General features: G+C 53.7%; 2 protein-coding genes across 2 annotated transcripts; both read right to left on the bottom strand.

Annotated features, from left to right (window-relative positions):
- Positions 1–5,858: 5,858 nt before the first annotated feature.
- Positions 5,859–10,473, bottom strand: EXOSC2 (exosome component 2). The gene is made up of 9 exons (XM_062011476.1): positions 10,295–10,473; positions 10,115–10,216; positions 9,965–10,010; positions 9,686–9,775; positions 8,752–8,817; positions 8,517–8,585; positions 7,491–7,667; positions 7,183–7,311; positions 5,859–6,675 (listed from the first exon to the last, which is right to left on the bottom strand). The coding sequence occupies exons 1-9, from the start codon at positions 10,417–10,419 to the stop codon at positions 6,595–6,597; spliced, it is 885 nt and encodes a 294-aa protein (XP_061867460.1). The 5' UTR covers positions 10,420–10,473; the 3' UTR covers positions 5,859–6,594.
- Positions 10,474–12,452: 1,979 nt separating this feature from the next.
- PRDM12 (PR/SET domain 12) lies at positions 12,453–19,939 on the bottom strand. The gene is made up of 5 exons (XM_062011811.1): positions 19,726–19,939; positions 18,650–18,840; positions 17,614–17,769; positions 13,583–13,694; positions 12,453–12,835 (listed from the first exon to the last, which is right to left on the bottom strand). The coding sequence occupies exons 1-5, from the start codon at positions 19,937–19,939 to the stop codon at positions 12,453–12,455; spliced, it is 1,056 nt and encodes a 351-aa protein (XP_061867795.1).
- Between the last annotated feature and the right edge of the window lie 4,114 nt (positions 19,940–24,053).

Genomic DNA, 24,053 nt, shown 5'->3' on the forward strand with positions numbered 1-24,053 from the left:
AGTTACCATCTGCCTGTTCCTGTTAGATGATCAAAAAGGAGTGTTTCTGGCTCTTCTGCTACATCAAAACACCAAAGGTAGTAAGAATATTGCACTGCTTGCAGTTAGCACTCACACTGTATCTCATCTGACCTTGAAACTGTCCAAAGTAGTAAAAGCAGAAACCAAACTGGAGGTGAAGGAACCCAAACCACTAACCAAAAGTGCTGTAAATGCACTAAGCAAATGAGAAATTTATTTATTCCAACAGTTTTCACACCAGCAGTATCTATAAACTTTCCAAAAGAAGTCTTTTTCCCCTGTGCCAATTAGCAGAATCCCTTTTGTAAAGGTAATTATGCTTGTTGCTGACCATGGCATCACCACCAGCTATGGCTGGTCTATGTCTGTGAAAGAGAAAACTCAAAAACAACGAAACAAACTACAAATCAGAAACAAACTATAAATGAGAATGCATCTAAGGCCGAAATGAGAAACTTGTACAAAGTTAAAATGTTACTTCCTTGTATTACACATTTAGTTGTACAATAATCTCTCCCCAGGTTTCAAGCAATCAGACCTGAGTATTTTCTTAATAAACAATCACAGAAGACTTGCATTAAGAAGCAAGGGAAAGAAAACAAGACTGCCACGAAGTACAATATCTTTGTATCTGCACCTAGCTCCACAAACCAAAATTAAACCAAAGTTAAGAACAGCAGAAACCTCTTACCATGTTCAACGAAGACATTACAGTGCGGGCCCCCATGTCTCGATGACTCCTTCTTCCCTGCTCCTTTGATAAAGTGCAGGGCAGGCAGACTTGGCCTCCTTTGGTCCCCAAGAACTTTTCCAGGCTGCTGCCCCATAAAGTAACTATAGGCAGCCTTTCCCAGGATGAGAAGTTTTGGAAGAAGTCTGTGGTCCCTGATCTTCCAGGTTTGGAAGGAGAATGTATTTTAGGTGGGTGCGTTGGTTGCGCTCACTGCGGGATAAAGTCACTTGAGGTGAAGAATTAAGACAAGCGCAGATCCTTTCAATGCTTTTGAAGACAACAACAAGGCTCCTTAGGTGACTTTATACAAAAAAAACCCCTCAAGTAAAAGTTCCAACTGTTTAGTAATGACCAACCGTTACCAAAGTTTCAGGTTGCCATATGTAATGTGTCTTCCACTGGGTAAAGGATAATTAGTTCATCTCACAAGCAAGAAACCACATGTAGGCTCACCCAGGGCAGGAAACAGCCATTCCCACTGCAACCAGTGTCAAGGTTTCTTTTTTTTTCCTCCTTTTCTTTTGCATAGCATTGAGTTAGCAAAGGCCAAAGAGCCACGTATTTGGCTTCAAGTATCGCTGAAGTCTAGCAGGATCAATTATGCTGAAACCATGTCAGCTTCGCAAAGCAAAGCAGAGGCAACTGGGCCTGGCAGGCTCCACACGCTCCTTGGGGTGAGGGAATGGGTCGGGGAGCTCCTCACAACAACGCCTCGCCTTCTTCCATCGCAATCCACCCGCACCGCCGCTACCTCTCCCGCACGCCAGTGAAGGTGAAGCGGGCCAGCGGGGCCTGGGAGGCCATGGTGGTGTCGAAGCGAGGCTGGAGCCGCTGGGCCGGTGCAGGTGGCCGCCCTCCCGGCCTGCTGCCCGCCTCAGATGGAGCCAGGTGCCGGGGACGGCGTGCGAGGCCGGGGACGAGCTCCGGGAGGCCGGTTCCTGCACAGCAGCCAGAAGAGGTCAAGCGGGGCTGACCCGGCCGACTGCATCCCCGCGGGGGAGAGCGGCGACGGGCAAGGCCCGGGCGGACAGCGGGAGCGGGGCCGAGCCCGGCCCGGCCGCGGCAGGACGCGCGGAGGGCGCCGGGCGGGGGGCGGCGGGGCCGGGCGGCCGCACGCCCGGGGGCAGCGCCGCCAGGCCTGGCAGGAGGACAGGGACGAAGGGCCGCGAGGCGGGGGGTGTACCCCGGGGGGGGGGCTGCCGCCGGGGGCACTCGCGGTGCTGGAGCGAGACTGGCGGGGGTCAGCTGCAGCAGGAGACGGAGATCCCGGAACCCGCGGCGCAGCCCCGTCCCCGGCCGGCGGGGCGGGCGGTCACATCCCCTTCCGGCCCCTCCTCCTCCGCCCCCGCCTCCCGCCCGCTCCGGCCGCTGCTCGCTCCCGCTCCCGGCCCCGGCTGGGCGCCGCGCCCGCCGCCATGACGGGAACCTGCCGGGCGGGGAAGGGGCGGCCCGGAGCACTGAGGGGAGAGGGGGGAACCAGGGGCCGGGCAAAGGCTGGGGAGCCGTGATGGGAGAGAGGATGAGGGAACAGGGGGCTGGGGGACACGACGGCGTCTGCAGGGTGAAGCCGTGAGGGAAAGGGGGTGCCGTGAAGCACTCTGAGGGGAGGAGGAGGTGCATGGAGAGGGCAGGAGGGGAAGATGAGGAAAACTGAAGGGGAGTGGGAAGAGAAGGAAGATGGTGGAAGCAATGGGTGAAAAAGGAATTGACTAGTATAACATCACTGGCAAATGACAGCCAAGGACCCAGAAAACTAATGCCACATCACCCCTTTACAAGGGCCGCCCAAGTTGTTAACTCTTAGAGGTGAGGAGAGACAATGAGAGACCCTGTCCTAGGCACAGGTCTTGAGGGCCCGGGGGAGCTCTGCACCCTGCGTTTCTTGCAAAGATGGACAGGCAAGAGACTGTTACCAGGTCAGCTGTGTACACACATACCAGCTTTTCCCCAACGTGAGATCAGTCACCCTGCTTGCACAAAGGACTTCACTCCCTGATTAATGCTGTCAGAGCACGTGTAGAACTTCATACAAAAACTAACCAGAGAGGCCAATGGATGTGACAATAAACTAAATATTTTATTGATCTACTTTTGTGCACCATTTGGTATAAAGATGAAGTCAAGCCCCCAGATTCTTTCAGCCTGCACTGTGGTGCTCTTAGATGTGCAGCACAATCATTCCCTGAGCTAGAGTACAAGACAGTGATGCTGAAGAGATTTAGTTTCTCATAGTTCCCCCGTTCGCCTTGGGAATAGAAGAGGGTTGGGGCAGCAGCTTGAGGTCAGAGTGTTTTGGTCAAAGGTCTGTGGTTGCTCCCACTCAACAACAGGAGAATACACAAACGCAGTTTTGTGCAGTAGCCTCCTGCTCAGGGTAACCATCTGGACACAGCAGCTTGTTTGTACTGACTCCTCCCTTGTGACAAATCCAAACATACTCCATGTCTCCTGCACTATATTCAAGGTCCCTGGCAGGCATGTATTTTTCATCTTCCAACAATAGCATCTGAAATGTACCGTTAGATACAGCCCTACGGGATCCTCTACCTCTGCTGTGCCAGTCTGCTCCTACATCATAATTCTTAGCCAGGAGACTGATCCCAGTCCATTTCTATTGCATTTCTCCATCAGTGACTCAAATTGCAGGTACTGAGGCCAGAGGAGAGAGAAATCCAGCACATTATACTGAGACAAATCAAGGGTCACATCTCTTGACCTCAGCAGAATTCCTCCTGGTTTATCTCAGCAATGGAGATCAGTCTCTCACTGTGATGATCCAACCCCCTGCTCGGCTGCCAAGGATTGAAGGAAACTGAGGAAACAAAGCTGTCTGTCACCACAGGCTGAGCAGCCTGAGAGAAATTTTATATAAAAAACAATACCAACCAGCCTTTGCAGAAAAAGTTATTCCCTTCTGGGCCTGACAGGAGCATCCTGGTTAATCTCTCCTACCACGGCAAGGCTAGAGCAGGGTGAACTCCAGAAGACTACCATAGCTCCATGATACTCAGATAACCAAAATACATAAAGGTAATTGCAAATTACCTGTTCTGGATAACACAGGCTGTATATATGCTTCTCCCCCATCACCTGAGATCTACGCTGATGAATGTTCTTACTTTTTAGTTAACAGACTAGGTGAATGTATCATTCAGGTCAGGTATTCCTTCTGATCCTTTGCAATCATAAGCAGCAAAGTGGGGCAGGTTCCCTGCCAGCAGTCCCCAACCTCTTTCCACTCAGCAGTTGCTCCAAAAGCATTTCTCTTTTCCCAAAGCAGTGCTGTAGTTAATCTGGGGCTATACACAGGCAGATGGGCCAGCTGGTCACTCACAAATATCATAGCAAGTTATTGGCCCTCTCTTCCTTCCTGAAGGGTATTACATTTTCTGTCCCTTACCCCACTGCCAGTTGTTGTGAACATGGTTGTCTCACGTTAACAAACTTGAAGCTGCCCAGTGGGTTCAGAAATTATTAGAGAAGACAGAGATTGTGTGAATGCAGAAGAAATGAAAACTACACTCTCTTTCAGTCGAGCCTTGCACGTGGCCTGTGTATGTGCCATATGTTTCATAAAAGACATTTCAGTACTTTTTACCTTCAATTAAGTGCAACAGCTGCAGGGATGCTTCCTCCCTAACAATATCTTAAAGCTTCAACCTCTTTACCAACTAATCAACCATAGCATATTAATTATCATTTCAAGACTGCCTGCAGTCTCAGCGGGGTTTCAGTATCTTCTGGGGTCTGCTTGAAGCTTTGTATTTATACCATTCACCCCAGCTGAACAGCAAAACTACATGTGGATGACACAGACGTACTGTAATCAGCAGCAGTAATTGGATTAATAACCCACTAACACAAATCTAAAACCCCAGTGGTTATTACTGGGAGCCAAGGGAAGGGTTGCCATTCCTCATTAGCCTTCTACACTGTTCCCATCCATGCAGATGTGGAGAATGCTGCCACCAGCCTCACACACAGAGTCAGAAGTGTCATCACCAAGCTTTTAAGTTTCAAATGTCCCAAGTCATATTGAGGATGAGATTGTTCTAACACTTACTAAGGAATCCTCATAACACTCAAAAATGCGTCTGGTATGGAGCATTACACCCCATATCCCCGAGAAGTACTACTTCACAGAGGCAGCCCAGGGAGAAGTTTGAGTTGTGCAGCAGCAGAACAGCTTCTCTGTGTCCTTGCTTGTCCTTAGCCCCTGAGCTCTATAATGCTCTAGTATTTAGGTAGCAGCACTGGTGGCAGACATCCAGCCGTTGCTGTCTGGCAGGGCAATGAGGCAGAGCTGCTGGTGAAGACAAATGCTACAAACACGATCCGAAGCTGCCACCTAGTGCTCACGGGACCAAAGCAGGGCATTCTGAACTAGATTAGCAGTAACAAAGGGTATTTTCAGTACCCAGGAAAAGAGCTCTTTTGCCTGGGGCAAGCGTGAGAACTGGCAATATTAGGATTAGATTCAGGGGCAATTAGGGCAGGTATTTCCCTTTTTCATCCTTTTTAAGAACTACAGCACGCTGATGTGACCAGCTCAACACACTACAAATACAATCTATATGTAGAACACATATGGAATACAAATAGCTCTAGTGATTAAAATACATCAATTGCCCTGATATTTTACCATCACCGAGATCCACAGTCACTGGGGAGCCCAGGTTTCAGTGACCATTTGGAGAGCCCGTCCCAGCAACTGGGAGCTCCTACACCATGCCTCCACTCATAGACTTTCTTTGTTTGTAAACAAGTCCAGCAAGGCACCTTCCCCTGGGGAAGTTATCTTCCACACATCCCAGAAACCTCCTGGACTGTCTCCTCTCTGCTGTGTTGTATTCCCAGCACACATTCCCAGCAGACTCACCTCTCCATAGGATCCCAAAGGGAAGCTGTGTTGAGAGCACCACTCTGAACAACACCAGGCAACCTACTTACAGAGAAACTCTGCACAGGAGAAGCACAGCTGAAGAGGTAACAGGATGTTGCAACCATACTAGGTGTCCTGGCATGAGGAAACCTCGGCCAACCGTAGCTCTCGACTTAGACCGAATTCCTTCTGGAGACAGACAAGTTCATGCACACACTCTCCTGAATGACTGATCTGCCTCAAAAAGTTTATTGACATGTAAAATATTTAATAGAAAACAATATTGGAGCATCCTCAGAGGAGGAGCTCACCACATCAAGAATAAAAAACGGAGCAGCAGGATGCACACGAACTGAGAGGACACTGCTCACCCGTGGCTCCTGGCTTACGTGGGCAGCCACATCATGTCACATCATCCCATCTCATACCCTTGAGACACAGAACCTGTGAACAGCCAGACTCAAAGTGTGGTTAGCCAGGGTGTGGATATTCTTGTCCTCTCGGGACTTGTACCTGGGATCTGCAGTCTTTCAGAGAAAAACAAGAGCCCCCAGTCAGAGGGCTGACTGATTGATCTATCTCAAACCCATTCAGAAAGTCTTTGGGAAGAGAGAAACATGACAAAACACATCCCTTCCTCTCTATCATTCTGCACAAGGTTTGGGGGCACTAGATACAACAACAAGTGCAGTGAGCTATGTCCCAGTTGTATCTGCATCTTCATAAAGGCCAGACATCAGTTTTTCAGGCTGCTGCACTATAAGGTTATTGTACTTAAGGATTATTTAGTACTATTGTACTAAAAGGGCTCAGGAGATATCTTAAGAGTTCAAATAAGAATTTTGGTGGTTTCTGAAGCGTGGAATGAATGTTGAGGAGTAGATCATTGAAAAAAGTAATACTGAGGATCAAATGCTGCCATGCTGAGACTTCCAATGACTGCTCCTGGCCACGTGCCCTATCCCTCCAGATCCAGCAACCTCTGTCGTGTTTCCAGAACAATCTCCTCCATCACCTCTGGTTTGAGAATGTCCTTGATCTGGAGTGGAAAGAAGAACAACATCAGCACCAAAAAGCAATTACTACTATTATACAGTTGGTGGGGACAAGGGTCCCTGGCACACAGCAATGAGTTTAGAAGGTTGTGGCTGATCAAGACTATCATGACAGAGGGTCTAAGGCAAAGTCAACTGTGCCAGAGTCAGTAACTCTTACTGACACCATAAGAAATCAAAGGAGATGCTACTGACAACTCCTAATCTCTCCTGAAGGACACACACCAGTACAAGGGAAGGGGATAGATGACTTAGAAATACAAAGGAACAGCCCATCTAACTGAGCAGGCTGGCAGTGTGAACAAAAGCAGAAGGTAATTCAGATCTTTTCCATATATGAAGACAGAAGTTCACGTCTCCTACTGCAGGATGCTTGGGAATGCCAAAAGGAAGCCCTGTCATCTCACTTACTGACTTCAGCACCAACAGATGCGGCCCTTCCCCTCCCTCCCCACAGTGTGGAATAAAGCAAACACCACTGGTTTCTGTACCTGATGAGGAAGGGATGCTTCATAGCAATAGAGGATGCTGGTGTCAAAGAGCATCAGCTTCTGAGTAACCAGAGCCACAATGCAGTTTCGGAGCCGTGAGATCACCTCTCGGTCTGACAAGGGAACTGGCTGAGGAAGGACAGAGAAAAAGAGATGAATACACTGGGAAATGATGCAAACCTTCTGTAAAAAAGGTCTGCATGAACCTCATACCACATCTTGAAAGCTTCAAGTTATTCATGTAGCTCTGCTTATGTCAGACTGACAAACCATCACTGGTTGAAGGCTCATCTCCCCAGAACTCTCACCTCCAAGTTGGTGGTGAAGCCCCCTGCCTCTTCATCTTTCTGCTCTGCAGTTGGGTAGATCCAGATGAAACCGTTGTTGCCAAGGATCACAGATGCACCACAGGGCAAGTCATGGAAGTGAGTCTTCTGGCGTTTCACAAGGGAGGGTGGGACTTGAACAAGCACACCTTGGCCAAGCTGAAGAGACCAGGAGACACAACATGAGAAAGGTGAGATGATGTCACATCACCAACATGCACTCCATTCCTAGTCTAGAAACTACTCAATTTTAACACTTTTTCCTGTGAAGCAGTGAACATAAAACCTGCCTGCCTCTGGGAGCACTGGGAGGATTAGCTAATGCCTGTGCAGCCCTTTGAAGATGAAGAACACTCTAAGTGCTTAGCACAAATGTTAATAATATCTCAGTCCTAACTACACATCAACCATTCCTGCAGAAAAAATGAGGCATGAGAGGCCCAATTTAGCAGAACATTCTCCCTCTTAATCCAGTAGCTGTCCTTCACCCTTTGTGCAGTAAGCACACTTTGCTTTCATCTTTTAAGTGCTAATACCCTTGCTCTGGTAATCCCAAACCGCAGCCTACGCTCCAGTGGCCCCTTGGCTTATTTCAGTGCACAAAACCAGAGATAAATGACAACTGTGTAAAGCCTAAAATAGAGCCCTGGAGGGAGAAACAGGTCACAGGGCAACGGCCTGCAGAAGAGGAGTGAAGAGGAGTTTGAGTCAGGAGTTTTCTCCCTGGGGTTTAATTCCCTAGCAGTTAGTGGGGGAAACAGGACTTGTAGGCTGTAACTGTGGGCAGGGAGAGCAGCAACTCAGAGGGCAACTCAAGGGCTTTGGGGAAACTCTGCTCAGTGCTCCCACATAGGAGCCAAGAGTCTTTCTAACCTGCAGGAATGGGTTATAACAACATCCTAATCTACTCCACAGCTTTTTTTTTCTGAAAAGAAACCCCTCCAAAAGGCTTTATACAAGGCAACAGGAGCAGGATTAGGCAAATAATGTAACTTTTGAATAACATACCTTCCCGTATTTCAGGCTCCGGGTGTGCAGTGACACAGCCCCATCAGAAAATATAGACTGGACCTCTGCCTGTCAGTGTCATTTAAGGAAACAAAAGTCCCCAATGCTGACCAATGCCAATAGCTGCTGGCTGCCCATGACAGAGAGCTCTCCCCACCAGCATGGCTGGCCAAGGGCTGGCTGCTCTCTCCAGGACCTCTGCTTGTGCTCAGCCAGCTAAGCTGTGAAAGGATACACTGATGAGGTCTCCTTCCTGCAGATAGTCCCTCATTGCCAGCTCATCTTCTGCTGATCTCCTCCTCTGAAATGCACAGTGCAAGAAAAGTTACATGTAGCTCAGAATGAGAAAACATCAGTTCTGCTCCTCCTCTACTCTGCCCTGGTGAGGCCTCATCTGGAGTCCTGTGTCTAGTTCTGGACTCCCCAGCTCAAGGATAGGGAACTGCTGGAAAGAGGCCAGTGCAGGGCCACCAAGATGATCAGGGGCCTGGAACATCTTCCTTATGAGGGAAAGCTGTGGACCTGGGACTGGTTAGTCTGTAGAAGAGACTGAGGGGGGATCTCATCAACATCAGTACCTAGAGGGTGGGTGTCAGGGGGATGGGGGCGAGGGGAACATTTTTTTCTGTAGAGCCCAGTAACAGGACAAAGAGTAACGGGCACAGACTGGAACACAAATGGTTCCACTTAAATATGAGAAGAAACTCCTTTGGTGCTGAGCTGAGGGAGCCCTGGCTCAGGCTGCCCAGGGAGGGTGTGGAGGCTCCTTCTCAGGAGGTTTCTAAACCCACCTGGACATGTTCCTGTGCCCCCTGAGCCAGGGGAACCTGCTTTAGCAGGGGCTTGATCTGGATGAGCTCTGCAGGGCCCTTCCAATCCCCACCATCCTATGACTCTGTGATTCTAATGCCTACATTAATGGAGGACATTAGGATGCTAGCAAAATGCAATCCACTCACCAAGGGAAAAACTTGGTAGACTAGCTCAGTTTTAGATCACAGAAGTGTTTATGTCCAAATACCACCGACAGTTAAAGATATCAGAGCACTACAGACCCACCCACAAACCCTAGCACTGTGTTAACTGTAGGGAGGACTCCAGAGCTTCCCAGTGCCTCAGCTTTTGCCACGGGAGCACAAGAAGACGGGCTCTGCATGGCCTACACTCACCAGCTCCCCGCCAGGTAAATTCATAGACGACAGCAACAGCACTGAATCGAGCCTGGAGTTGGTTTCCACTTTCCAACGCTTCTGCTGAACCTAGAGAAGACAAAAAATAATCTCTTGATACACACTCAAAAGCAGAACAGAAGCTTTACAGTAGAGCAGTAGGTCCTGTAGGCAGCCAAGCAGCTGCCTATCCCAGCCTCATCTTGTTCAACACTCACAGTCCCTCTGTGCAGGGACACCCTCCTCCTCCACAGCCCCTCAGGGGAAGCTGAGCTTTACCTCCGTGATCCTCCCGACAACAATATCACCGACTTCGCCGTTGTACCTGCGAGGGGGACAGAGAGAGCAACCCATCACACGCCTCACCCTGCCCGGGAGACGCCCCCAGCCCTCCGCGGCACGGACAGCAGGGCAGCCCGCCACGCTCACCTGCTCTTCAGCGCCTTGACGCACACCAGCTTGTTCACCCTCTCCACGGCGCCGGCCACCGAAGCGATCAGCTTCTCCTCCTCCACGTACGTGCCGTGGCCCCTACAGAGACAGCGGCCGCCTGAAGAGAGCCCGAGGCCGGCCGGCCGCGCCGCGCCGCCCCCCTGGTGCCGCCCCTACCTCATGTAGCCCGTGTCCGTGGTGATGGTGTCCCCCGGGGCCACCAGGTGCTTCTCGGCGCCGCGGGCAGCGCTGGGCGCCGCCGCCTTCCGCGCCACCGGCAGCCGCATGCTGATGGCGGCCATCGCGAGTGCGGGCAGCGCGGCGCCGTGACCTCATCCCCGCGCGCCTTCCGCCCGCCATGGCGGCTGCTGGCGGCAGTGCGGCTGAGGCGCAGGCGCCGTCATCTTGGCTGAGGGCAGCGGTGACCTTGCTGGGCAGCCATTTTGGTTTCTGGCAGGAAAGGGCGTCCTGGGCTTCCCTACGTTGGGAATCAGAGGGAGAGCGGGGCCATGTTTAGGGAGGGCAGGCGTACCGCTCGGGCGGGTGCGGGGCTGGGCGGGCACTGCAGCCCTGCAGCCGGGGCCCAGCCCCCGGGAGCCCGCCCTGCCGCGCCGTAGGGACACCAGGCCCCGCGAAGCGCCCCGGGGCCCGCTTTGAGGAGGTCACTGTGGTGTGAAGGGCAGCACTGCGGGCCCCAGCCGCTCCGCTGTCTGACGGTACACATTGGCCCCCGCCCCCGGTGAAGCGTGACGGGCAAAGGGACGAAGGACGAGGAATTTACTCCTTCCTCTGGCAAAGCTGTCGCGATGATATGTACTAATTTTGTGTGGAAGCTTTATTCATTTAATTCAGACAGCACTTGGGTTCTCAGAGCTGCTGGGAAGGTGACCAAGGGGAAAAAGTCCCCATCAGCCACCCTCAGTAACCGCTTTGCTTCCTCTGGACCAAAATCAAACACTCTTTCCAAGCAAGGGTTACACCTGTAGCCCCTCACAGCTGGAATGGGACCGTCATTTCATGGGACATAACAACCACGGTATTGAGACTGTGGAGACAGGGAGGCACCAGACCGAACCCCACCCGCTCACACACTCCTGTATCAGACCCACAAAAGCACGTGTTTTTCCCCCAAAGACGATCTTTCCTTTTCACAGATGCGCTATTTGGTCTAACAGACAACACTGCATCTCTTTTATTCACCTTGTGCTAGCGTAAACACCGACTCATCCCAACCATCTCCTTCCTGCAGCACACGGCCAATGAATTCCTGTGCTGTCCATCTTCTAAATGATAAACGTCCCAAGTTATTTTTATTTAGAGTACAAGAGAGAGGTACAAACATATTTACACTGTGTACATATACAATCAAATAATATATAATATCAAAGCTTTGTAAATAATGTTTACATAAATATTTACAAAGTTAAAGTGACAGTTGGGGGGTTTTTTTTCCTCTATTTTTCTGGAAGTAAAACACAGGTTGTGAGGACTTTATACATCTCAGACTTATAGTTAATATTAGGATACGTTCTTTGAAGCTTTATGATACACGGCCCTCCTACGTGGCACAACTCCAGAGGGCGCTTGGAGCTGTCCTTGGGGACAGAGCTGGCCCGGGGACAGGTTTTCTCTGTCCCCAGAGGGCAGCAGAAGTCAGAGCCGAGATGTTCCCTCACCGGAGCGATGCTCCCGGGGCTGGAGCAGACCCGTCCCCTTTGCCCCCGGCATTGCTCAGAGGTGATGGGCAAACCCAAAAACCTGGCTCAGGCTGGAGTAGGGCAGGGGAAAAAAACCAAACACGACTGTTTGGTAAATCAAGGCTCCGCAGGAGGGAAATGTGTCCCTTGGAAAGAGACACCAGGGCTGAAGTAAATAGGGGTAAATAGGCATGAGCGAGGTGGCCACAACAGGGCTGTGCCAGCCTTTAACAGGGCATGTGTCTGGGCATTCACTGAAGCAGAGGAGGAGGAATAAGAGCAGTTCTTCTTTCCATCAAACCATCTGTGAAACCCAGGTGTGACTCAGGCCCAGCTGCCTCAGCTCTACCCCAGGGTGTCCCTTCCCTCCTCTCCCCCTGCCAGCCCCAGGGACCAGCAGCCCACCCAACACCGCATCTCCCTGGGGCCAGCTGGAGGAGGGGGATCCCTCACCCACCAAGCAGCCTCCATGCAAACAGCACTTCAAAAATAACTCAGCACCACACCCCCCCTCCCTCCCTTCACCACACAAAGCAGCCCTGCCTGTGCCCCCCAGCTCTGCCAAGGGCCGACACCTCACAGCTCATTGCAAGCCTCGGCGACGGTTCTTTGCTGTCCAAAAACCCACCGCTGGAGCTTCACAGCACCATGGTGGGGATGTGATGGGCCAGGGAGGCGGGATGGGGCACGGGCAGGGCCGGCGAGTGAGCTTGCAGGGAGGCGTTGGGGGGCCGGTGCCGGGCACTCTTCTGGTGCGCCCGCAGCCCAGCCAGCTGGGAGTAGGCACTTTGGCAGACCTGGCACTTGTAGGGCCGCTCGCCAGTGTGCAAGCGGACGTGGTTGCGGAGGGTGGAGGACTGGCTGAAGCGGCGGTTGCAGAAGCGGCACACGAAGGGCTTGTCCAGCGTGTGGATGCGCATGTGGGAGCGCAGGTTGCTGCGGGAGTTGAAGCCCCGGTGGCAGATGACGCAGCGCATGCGGCCCGTCGTGCTGGCTCCCGTCTCTACCGCGTGAAAGTCCTCTGGGGACAACGGGACAGTCAGGCCCTGCCCTCCAGCACACGCTCCCCGAACCCCCAAGGCTTTGGCTGCTCTAAATAGCCACCCCGCTGCCTCCCTGCCCGCTGAGGATGGCCGTGAGCAGACACACCATCCTGGGCACAGGCTGGCACTCTGATGTGGGCAGCTCTTACACTACAAATACAATGTGTATGTAGAACACATATATAGTACAAATAGCTCTAGTGATTAAAATACATCAGCAATTGTGAGGGTATGGCAAAATGCTGAGGGTATGGCTCCAGGCACAGCATCCTCAACAGTGCCTGAGAGCTCTGCTGCCCACCCGCAGGAATCACTGAGTCAAGCAGGGAGTAAAAGCCTCCTGTGACAATGATTTAGGAAAGATCTGTTAAATACAGTGGGTACCTGGGCAGCTGCATCCATTCAGCGTTTCATAGTGCTTGAAGGCTGCTTTCCTTCCACTCACCCGCCTGCCCAGCTCCTCCCTGCCCAGCTGGGCCAGGCAATGGCTGCTGGCCATGGCAGCACTGATAGCCATGGGCAAACTGGCACAGAGGCAACCCCTCCAAATTACTGAGGACGTGCTCAGACTGTGGAACTGTCTCTCAGTTTCTGTGTTTGTCCCCTAGGGCAGAGGGATCTGAGCTGGGATGTCCCTGCCCTGTGCCTGGCCTTAGGGCTGGGGACAGGGTGAACAGAGAACAAGCAAGGATGATGCATCAATGGCTGTTTCCGACGTTACTTACCATGTTTGTTTTTCTTCTGCTCCTCTTCCAGCCCTGGCACACCAGGAATGCCCAGGAAGGTGTTATGGGAGTTCCCATACCAGACCAGCAGCTCTTGGTCCGGAGGAATCATCTAGAGAGAAAGATACAGATGGGGGTGTCAAGAGGGGACAGCAAACTACTCCCTCTGCATCTTCAGCTGGTTGCTTCAGACCTACTCTGGCCATACCCCATCTCCTGTGAGACCCTGCTGCTGTCTGGGATGTGCCAGTTGCTCCCAGTGCCCACTGGGCAGGCCCAGCCTGGCCTGCAGCACTGGAGGCAATGGCATGGCTCAGCACCACCCACCACCAACACAACCCTGCACTGGAGCCACAAGCAACAATGACAGGCAAATAAGCAGCTACAAAGCACACAGATGGAGCTAGGTTCTCTGGAGTGAAGGACCCAATGGTCCCTGCAGCCTGGGGTGATGAGGACACGGCAGCACACAGAAGTGTGGTATTTGTGCACCCATGAACTGCAGCAGGGCACAAATGACTGGGACTAAAAGCAGGGATCCGTGAGGTGCAGCCTCAGCTCAGTGTCTCTGCAGAGCCTTTCAGCTCTGGATGGAACCTCTCAACGCCCTCCTGCTGTAGGGCACAGGCAGCATGTCCCACCCAGTCCCCCTGGGGCTCATTTTAGAAGGTGGGAATGCAGATGCAACAGCAAAGGGCTGTCAGCCCAGGGGCTGCTGTAAGAGAACACAGTCCGGGTGCAAGACGCTGGCCATGTCTCACACCACAGCCACAGTGCTTGCAACAGCCAAGGAGCTCTATATGGCTAGGGAAGGGCTTTTGCACCACCTATACTCCTGTTTCCCCAAAACTATGGCATTTCTTCCCCTGTTGTTCCCATCCTGCTCCTGCGGCGCCAGAGCAAGCAGTCAGGAAACACCGCTCGAGCCTCCCTGTGTGAAGCAGCCATGAGGGGAAGACAGATGCTCTCAAAGTGCTTTGGGCTACATTAAGAGTGACATTGCTTTTAAAAACCCCCACAATTTCCCCCTTGCAGGCCTCTGGGGTTCAGAATCTAATTTAGAACTGGGAAGTCCTGCATTTTGGTACACAGCTTCCCATACACAGGGTAGTCCAAGAAAAAACATGTACGTGAAACACAGATCGTAAGTTGCATCACACAGGCACTGAACAGGTGCCTGATTTTAAGCACCTCAGAGCAATGGGAGTTTTGACTTTATATTTTTTAACTGAAGACCTCACTAGGGCTGCAGAGTAGGAATTAGGGAAGCTGATACCATTTTGCATCTCAAGTTGGAGCCGCTTCTCTGTAGCGTTTTTCTCCTAACAGAAAATGAGCTGGTTTTCATACAAGCAAATATAATAAAACACTGCCAAAAGGATAAAACTCATCACTTACATGCACACATGTGTGTGTGTGTGTGGGTTTTATTCTGCTGGAGCTGGTGTGGTGGAGCTGGAGCAGTGGCTGAGCACTCAAGTGCATGCACCCCAAAGCTATTTCAATTGCCTCCCCCCAGGATCTCGTGGCCTTCAGAACAAAAGCCAAACTCACTGCCTTCGCTTTGTTTTCCAGCAGCAGTGACTTGGAATTGCTGAGGAAGAGGATGGGAAAAGCAAACTAGAAAGTATGGGCAGGAACAGACAAAACATGTGAAGATATTAAAGGGAAACAGTCGGTGAGAAAGACGCCCTGAGAGATGTTGCAGTGGAGTTGCGGTGCAGCAGAGGTGCGTGCAGAGGAGCTCAGGGTGCTGCCAGAGAGGGAATGCAGTAGGCACAGGGCAGGGGGCTGGTAGGGGACAGAGGGTGACAGACAGATGTGCTGCTGAGAGAAGACACCACTAAGTTCAAGTGAGTGTTGGTGTGTCCTGCCCAAGGCTGAGCTGCTCCCACGGGCTCGAGCTGATGCTCCACGCTCAGCGCAGGATTTGTGGTGAGGGAGGTGATAAGGGGCAGCTCCTCACATCCAAGGTGCTGCATTCATGTGCCTGTGGCTCTGTGCTGGGGGATTAACCAGCAGAGAGAACCACAAAAGGAAACTCCTCTTTTCCTTTTCTCGTGGGGTGCACAAGCCGCCGTGAGTTTGAACAAGCGGCTGGTTTCAGACTGGCCCTGTGCAGGCGTGTTGCACAGGAATGGGGAGCCCATGAAAGATGCAGTTCTTCAACCTGTCATGCCTGGTTGTGACTCAGCTCCTCACACACTCTGTGCTTCCCTTCCTTGCCCTCTGCTCCTGGTGGCACGGAGTGACCCACACTGATGCAGCAGCAGCATGCCCAGGGAGCACACAGCAGCACGACAGCGGGCGCTGCTCATTCCTGCAGACACCTTCCCATCACTTGGGCTTCAGCACTTCCAACATTTCCACTTCACTCTTTGTACCAAGGGAATTAAACTCATCCTGCTCTAACACTTGCTGCTCCAGCCCCGGGAGGAAGCCTACAGACTGCCCATGAGTATATGGGGCCTCTACACACCCCTTCCTGAATGTCAGCTCATCTGCCCCATATCTGCCCTCACAAGGTGTGAGAAACATCTGTATTCCTAATTACACCACAGCTGCCTGTAATTATTTTACTACTCTGCAGAGCAGTAATAAAAGCAATTAAGCTGCTGTCACCACAGGCAGGCACAGCTGCCCACCAAGCAATATCAGGTCTTAAAGACAGGTACACTTGAAGCCTGTGGAGAGGTGTCCAGTGTGGATAGAGCAGCACAGAAGCACCTAGGGCTCTTGCAGTGCTGCCTGGGGAAAAGCAGCAGAGCCCTGACAGACATACAAGGCTTACCCACAGCAGCAGAAGAATACCTATTCTCTCCTTACCCACCTCCTCACTTTTCCATCCCACTGTGGCAATCCCAAACCCAGCCCTGTGCTGGCTCGATGCAGGATTGAGCCATGGTACTGTGCCACAGAGCATTTGAGCATCTGCTCAGCTGTAAGCCAGCACAGGAGCCCAGACAGATCCGGGGAGCTGCCCTTGCCCATGGAACCAGCAGACAGCACTTGTGCTCTTTCCCAACTAAGATCCAAGCCCAGCTGCGATCAGTGCAGGAGCCTGTGAGACTCTGGACCTGATACTGGAGCAGGTCAGTCCCGGAGTGTTGGTCTGGGATGGAATAAGAGATGTTCCCTCTGCAAATCTAAGCTGAAGCAGCTGCACAGGGACACCTCCCCAAGGACACTGTACACAAGCAGGGCTGATCCCCACCGTCACACTGTGTGATTTGCACACATGGAGCATCAGCAATGTCGGGGAGGCAAACACCCACCTCCATTGCAGCACCTCCTGTGAGGAGCTGTGAGATCTGGGGTACCTTGGGGAGCCTTGGGACCCCCTGGGACACAGAGCTTGCCTCCACTCCCCCACTGGGTCAGTACCCACCTGCACTTTGTATGGGAGTGAATGGATGTGTGGGGCAGGATGAGGCCCTTCTCACAACCCCACCACGGAGAGCCCGAGGCACAGCTGTGCCAGCATGGCACCTGCCCACCCTGCAGCTCCTGCCCAGCTATGGCAGTCCCAGTCCTCCCATGCTCCATTTACAGCCAGAGATACTTGTGACCCCCCAACAAAAGCTGTGCAGAGGCAGGCACAGCCTGCACTCCACACCTGGCTTTCACAGAAACCCCCAAACTTTCCCCTGCTACAGAGAAGCATAAAATCCCTTTTTTTCAAAGGAGTGTCAGACCCCTGCTCCTGCCCTAAGCTCTGCCTGGTCCCAGGTGGCAGCTCTTTTCACACTTTACACCCCAAAACAAGCTTGGGCAGCATTTGCTCTCGCTCTGCTCAGTGCCCATGAGCCCACCAAAAGGGGATATAGAGGAGAAAGGCCACTCCCTGCTCCCTCAGATGTCCCTGAACCCCTTGAAATCACCTTTCCCAGGGAATCTGGATGCCAGGGACAGCAAAGCCACCCTATGCTCCCACAGACACCCCAGCAACAGCCCAAAGGACAAGAGAGGATCTGTGGGGTGGAGAGTCCCAGCACCCTGCTCCTCTCCTGCAGTCTCCCAGCCACACTTACCTCAATGGCCTTGTAGAAGATGCTGTTCCCAATCTGGACCACCTCCAGGTTCTGCTCCTGCTCGTTGCGGGCACATTTGATGTAGGTCATCCAGCTGCGGTGATCCTCCTGGCTGGCATCGATGAAGTACCGCACCGTGCCGTCTTCGTTGAAGACCTGGGAAGGGCAGAGAGTGGTTGGTAGCAAAGCTGCCTGCAAACAGAGTGAGCTTCTCCACCTCTGGAATAAAGTCCCCGGGCCAGGGATAAGCTCAAAGGCAGCACAGCTTTGGGGCTGAGGCGCTGCAGGCAATCAGGGGATGCCTAAACTCGTGGTACTGGACCAGGTACCGGCAGCAGGGCTGAGGAAGGATGCTCTGCTCCTGCTGGGTGAACATGGCTGGCCCCACTGCTCCATGCCCAGATCACACAGCTCCCTGCCTCAGTCCCCTTCCTCAGGTGAAGGTTGCCTGCCAGATCTGGCCCTCAGAGGAAGATGCTTTGCAGGGTGGCAGAAAAGGTGAGGCTAGTTTCTATTAGGCACAGAATCATAATCACAATAATAATTTAAAAATAGAAGTCTGACAGTGAAACCAACCAGAAAAATTAAGAGCCTCCACTGTAGTCTCTGGGCATGAATGCACCATGTCCTGGTAGCTCTGATCCCCCAAACCCCACAGCCTCATACAGTGTTAACTGCACCAGGGCTGCACAAAACAGTGCAGGGGCAGAGCTGACTTCCACACCGTGTGTGATGTGAGCAGCTGCCAGCCCGGTGTTTCACCACAACATGGAAGGGCAGGGTGTGAGTCTGCTGCAAAAGACACGAGCAGCAGTGTTTTGAGGCTCCTCCAAGAGCTGACTGCATCCCAAGGGCTGAAGAATCCCTTGCCTAAGGGTCTTCTAAACCCACCTGCCCTGGGGGAAACCTTATCTTTGCATGAACAGGGAAAACGAGGTACAGGGAGGATGCCTGATGGCACGGGACAAAGCCCTCGGGCCCCAGCGCCCCGTCCCTGCGTCTCTCCGGGGCTGGGGGTACCGGGGGGGGTCGTTACCTCCCACATGAGGTTGTTGTTCTTGCACAGGTCCACATGTTCTGGCGAGATGACTCTGCCCGTGAACGGTCCCATTTCGGTGCCGGCCTTGATCCAAGTCTTAGAGAAGATGCCGAGCCCTTCCCCGGGGATGGAGCTCTGGGCGATGATCACTTCCGACGGCAGCACCAGGCTGGACAGCTTCTGCACCTCTGCGGGAGGCAGGACAGGGCTCGGAAAAGGGACTCGCCGCCTTCCACTCCCCGCCAGCCCCGCTGCTCCCCGGGCGGCTGTCGGGGACGGGTCGGGGGTGCTCGAGGAAAGGAGGGGGGCGGGAACCCCAGCCCAAATCCCGGGTCTGAGCCTTTTAAACGCCCAACCGGGCTCCTACAAAGCGGTACAAGGTTTCCCCCGGAGCATTGAGGAGGTACCTGGGAAAAGCAGCCCGGGCCGGGCGAGGGAGCGGGGCTGAGAAAGGAGGTTAAATGGTGTCTATTTCGGCCCATCCAGCAATTTGTCACGCTGTTAAAGTGATCTGCATTCATTAAACTCAACTAGAAAGAAATTGCTAATTCTAAATTCATTAGTCCTTTAGGAATGCTGTAGCGGTACATTGTGCCTGAATGGCGCAAGGGCTTGTTTAAAAGGGCCCAGGAATTCCTCTTACAAAATGGGGAGATGAGATGGTTGACATATCGTGAATAGAAATGGAATTAGCCTTCATGGTAAATTAAGAGAGGAACAGAAATCCGAGAGGGGGAAAAGGGAGCCGGGACGCCCCGGCGATGCCGGGGCGAGAGAAAAGATATTTGTCCCGGGCGGCTGAATGCGGGGCGGCCCCGACTCCCCCCCGGCCCCCTCCTCGGCCCGCGGTTTAAGTGGGAAATTTCTCAGGTCAAGCCCAAGTTAACCAAATGAATTTAAAGCCCTTCTTCCCCAGTCAACTGCTATTACACGCCTGGGGAGAGCCGGGAGCCCGGAGCCGCATCCCCGTCGCCGGGCACCGGGGGCCCGTCCCGGGGCCGATGGAGGAGGAGGAGAGGGTCCGAGGGGAGTCCAGGGTTTTGGGGAGGGGGTGGTCCGGTGCCGGCACTCACCTCCGGAGAAGGACTGAGCCAGGACTTCGGCCGTGAAGGCAGTCTTGGGGCTGCTCTTCTCCTCGAAGAGCTGCTCGCCCAGGACGTTTCTCCAGCGGCCGTAGAGGAAGCTGTGCAGGATGTCGGAGGTGATCACCTCGGCCAGTGAAAGCCCCTGAGGCTTCAGCCCGGGCTTCAGCACCAGGGCTTCGGCGGGCAGCACCGAGCCCATCATGGGGGCGAGGCGGCGGGCGGGCCGGGCTCGGCGGGGCGCAGGCGGCGGGCCGGGCTCCGTGCGGCTCCGCGGCTCCCGCCCGGCTATATATGAGCTTCATTGACCCTCCTAATTGGTTATTAATGACCTCCCTGACGTTGGCGGAGAGACTGGGGCTGCCGGAGCGAGGCGAGCCGTCGGAGCCCCCCCCACACCTCCCCGTCCCCTCCTTCCCTCCCCTCCCCGGGGGTGGGGTGGCTGGAGGGAGGGACACGGTGAACACACACACACACACACATTCACACACACACAAACACACCGGCTCAGCCCCCCGCATCCCTCGGCCCAGGCAAAGGCAAACCCGCGCCCCTTGCCCCCGGCCACGGTGAAAAAGCCACGAAACCGGCAGAAATGCCCAGGACGGTGCCCCACGGTTGGGATGCACCCTCGGGCACGGTCCCGCTCCCCGCCTGACCCCTGCTCTCGTTTTGGGGATAAAACGAGTCGCTTTAGTACTGCTGCGCTCTACAACGAAATCGACGGCCCCGATGCCGTCAGACCCCGGTGCTCGGCGGCTTTCGGCCCCCGGGGCCTCGGGGGAACGGGCCGTGGCTCTCCCAGGGATGCTGAGCCGCCGAGGGCCCCCCGCATCGCCGACACAGCGGGTCGGAACCGGCGGCCCCGAGAGGAGACGGTGCTGCCCACCCCAGATCCTGGGGAGGGTACTTAAGCACGGGGCTGGTGCCCACTTGCACCCAGGGCAAGGCTCACAACATCTGTCCCGGCTGGTCCCTAAACCCGCATCGCCGGAGCATTTCTGAAGAGGAGGGCCGGTAATTGTGTGCCCACGGGTGGAAAGGGCTGGAGCAGATCCCCCAATTCACCACAGTAGCAACCGTGACCTGCCGCGTCTCCCAAGGGCCAGACCTCCACCTCGGGGGCTGGGGGGGTCTGCAGCATCTCCGGGACTCTGCAGCTGGATAATCCCCATCTCAGCCCCCAAAAACATTCCCTGGCCCCGCCGAGTTCCTGGAGCCCCACAGCCACCCCTGTCCCCCAGGTAGGTGGCAGTGAAGCCGTCCACCATCAATCCAGTGCTCCCTTTCCTCAGGGTCCGCGGCTTTGCCGGCTCAGCAAAGGGTTAATCTTTCCTGGATTTAAACCCAGTCCTGCTGTGTCGGAGCTTAGAGCCCTCTCCTTAGCCTTGTTCTTTTGATTTTCATGGGGACGAAGGGCTGTAAAGGGCTGGGGGGGAAAGAAGGATGGGCCCCCAAATTCCTCACACACTCCAAAGCCAGCTCCTGCGCTCCAAACCCCGAGGCAGCCCCGCTGGGTCCCAACCCTGCCGGAGAAAGAGCCAGAGCCCCCGCCAGTGGGTATTTTATAGTCTGAGCTTGTCGGGAGGTTTTCCCTTTAGCAGGGTCGCCTGCTAAAGCCCAGATGCTAAAGCCCAGATGCAATCACTTATTCCTATCAAGCCATCCAAAAAGAGACGTAAATATCCCAATCATCCCAAATCTGCGGCAATTGAGGCCGTTTGCTTGGAGAGAGGCAGAGCTGCCCTGGAAAGCGGGGAGGGGGGGGCCGCAGGGGTTAATAACCCGTCAGGATTTGAGTTGGGTTTTTAACGTGTATAAAAATAAGAGAGTTTTTATTTGTTTGTCTTTCTCCCGGAGTCGGGCTGCAGGAGCTGTCAGCCGTGTGAATATCTCAGCTGCGCTCAGTATAACGCATCAGGTGGAAAACCTTAACCCCGCTCCTCTTCCTCCGGCCCGTCACCCTCTCGGGCCGCTTTTCTTTTTCCTCGGGAAAAACCATCAACCGTCCAGTTATCCCAGGACACTGAAACCAAATAAACTAAAGGAATACATAGTTATACGTTTAAAAAACGCTGTAAAACCCGTGCGGTCCCGGCGTTCGGGGGGCTGCGGGCATTGCGGGGGGGGCAGGTGATGAAAAAAAGGGTGAGTGGGGAGATGGAAAAAGTCCTTCCATCTTCTGCATGGTTTAGAAATCCCCAGCTGTTTCCCCAAGCTTCTTCCCTGCCCTAGGAAGGTGCTTTGGTTTGCGTCCCCCCCCTACCCCCCCACCCCGCCTCGTTTCTCTTTTTTAATATCGGAGCTATCCCTCCTTTTTAACATTTAAGAGGAAACAAGTTTAATATTCATGGCTGTTAATAGAGAAGGGCCATTATCGCCTCCCCATTGTTCCGCGCCCCGCACAATGCCGCTTGTATTTTCATGTGTATATTCCCAAAGTTCCTTCTGAGCGTTTAGTGAGCACTTTAATATTCATGGGTGTTAATAGAGAAGCCCTCAGTATATTGGCATATTGTTGGGAGGTGTACATATTGGTCTGACTTTGAATAGCCACAGTCCTCTTTTCTTTTGCTCTGTTTTGCAGGGTTGATGGGCCAGGAGTAAATGGGCATTTTTCCCCCCCGTCTCCCCCTTACAGAGAGAACATCTTTATTCCAGTCCCAGACTTTCTGGTTTCCCATTCAGGACCCTCAGAAATAATGTCAGGCAGAAGAAAAGTGGAGCAAATCAATCTTTCATGGTCTTTTTGAGACCAATTTGACATCCATGGACTCTTCTTTTCTTTCACAGCCTACAAGGGGATGGTCAGGATCTGGACAAGGTTGGGGTCTGATGAGGGGAGACATGGGATCATAATGCAGCAAAAGGAGAAAAGAAAAGCAAAACAAGAAAAGATTGCAGGGATGGGGTGATGGAGGAAAAATGAGGGTGAATGACAGTGCAAGAAAGGAGATTAGAGCCCAGCAGCTGCTTTTTGGGGAGCGGGGGGGAGCGGGGGGGAGCTCTCGCCCCTTTTCCAGCCCTTCGCATGAATAGGATCTGAACAGAGCGGAGATTGATTTATAGTTATTGCCGCTGAACATTTATTGCTCTTAAAGAGTGGCGGGGAGAAAAGAGAGAAAAGGGGCTTGAAAAGCTCCTTTCTGTATTAAAGAGGTATCAAATGAAGACTGCTGAGATAATATACAGTGGCCAATGGGAATTTGATTTGCTTTAAAATTTAACTCTTGTGGGGCCTCCCGGGCGCTTGCCCCGGGCCGCTGCCGGCCGGGCTCCGCTGCCCCAGCCCCGCCGAGCCGCGCCGACCTGCGGGAGCAGCCGCAGCCGCCACCGAGCCTTCTATTTCTCATTTATCTCTTCGTTATTACGTTGGGTGATTTTTTTTGTCTGTTTGGGTGGGGTTGTTTTTTTCCCCCCTGTGTCAGGCAAACGGGATGCGGAGCCACGAAACAACCGGCGCAGCCAAGAGCTCTTTTCGGAGCTGAGTTTTCCTGCCCGAAAACCGGAGGTTTCTCCTTCCCGGCAGCAGAAACGCGATCGCAGCCGAGTCCCCCCGGGCGCAGAAAGAAGCCCATTGTTCAATGGGGAGAAATACATTTTTAGCGGTGATTGAAAGCTCCCCTCTCGTTTGAACTCTAGAAGAAAGTCCCTGGCAGGGAAGAGCATCCCCCTCCCTCTGCCCCAACATCTGTTTGGAGCAATCCAGGCTCTAGGGCAGAGCCGGGCTCTGCCCCCCTCACAAAGTCATTAAAAAGATATTAGTTGAGCTGAGAAAAGTCCAGTGCAGCCCCCGATCCGGGGTGCTGTGTGTCATTAAAGATTTGGGATTTGCCGGCGCTAATGCTGGAAGGGACGCACAGGGTCCGAGCTGAAAAGCTCCTCGCCGCGGCCGCCCCGTTGTGCCCTGCCTGCTGCGCGGGGCTCTGGTGCCCGGGGCCGGCGCGGCGCGGCCGAGCCGAGCCCTTGGGGAGCCCCGCGCACCCCTCCGGGCACCGGGGAAAGGGGGAACGGCGGCGGGACGCGGGCTGGGAGCCGCGGTGGTCGGCTGCTCTGGCCGCATCACCCGTACCTCCGCCGGCTGTAAATGCCCCGGGAGCCGGAGGGAAGGGGGAGGCAGGAGGGATCGCGGCAGCCCCGCGGGTGCCGGGGGAGCCGGGGCAGGAGGGATCATTGCACCCCTGCGGCTGCCGCAGGAGCCAGGCGCCTCCGAAGTTGCTAAATGTGTCATTTATTAAAGCATTCAGGGGGCTTTTCTTTGGCGTTTGCTTGCAAACTCACAAAGGCCGAGCTGCTGTTTGGGGGTCTTTTCTGATGGA

Source organism: Colius striatus, chromosome 19 (assembly GCF_028858725.1).
Source record: "Colius striatus isolate bColStr4 chromosome 19, bColStr4.1.hap1, whole genome shotgun sequence".
NCBI lineage: Eukaryota > Metazoa > Chordata > Aves > Coliiformes > Coliidae > Colius > Colius striatus.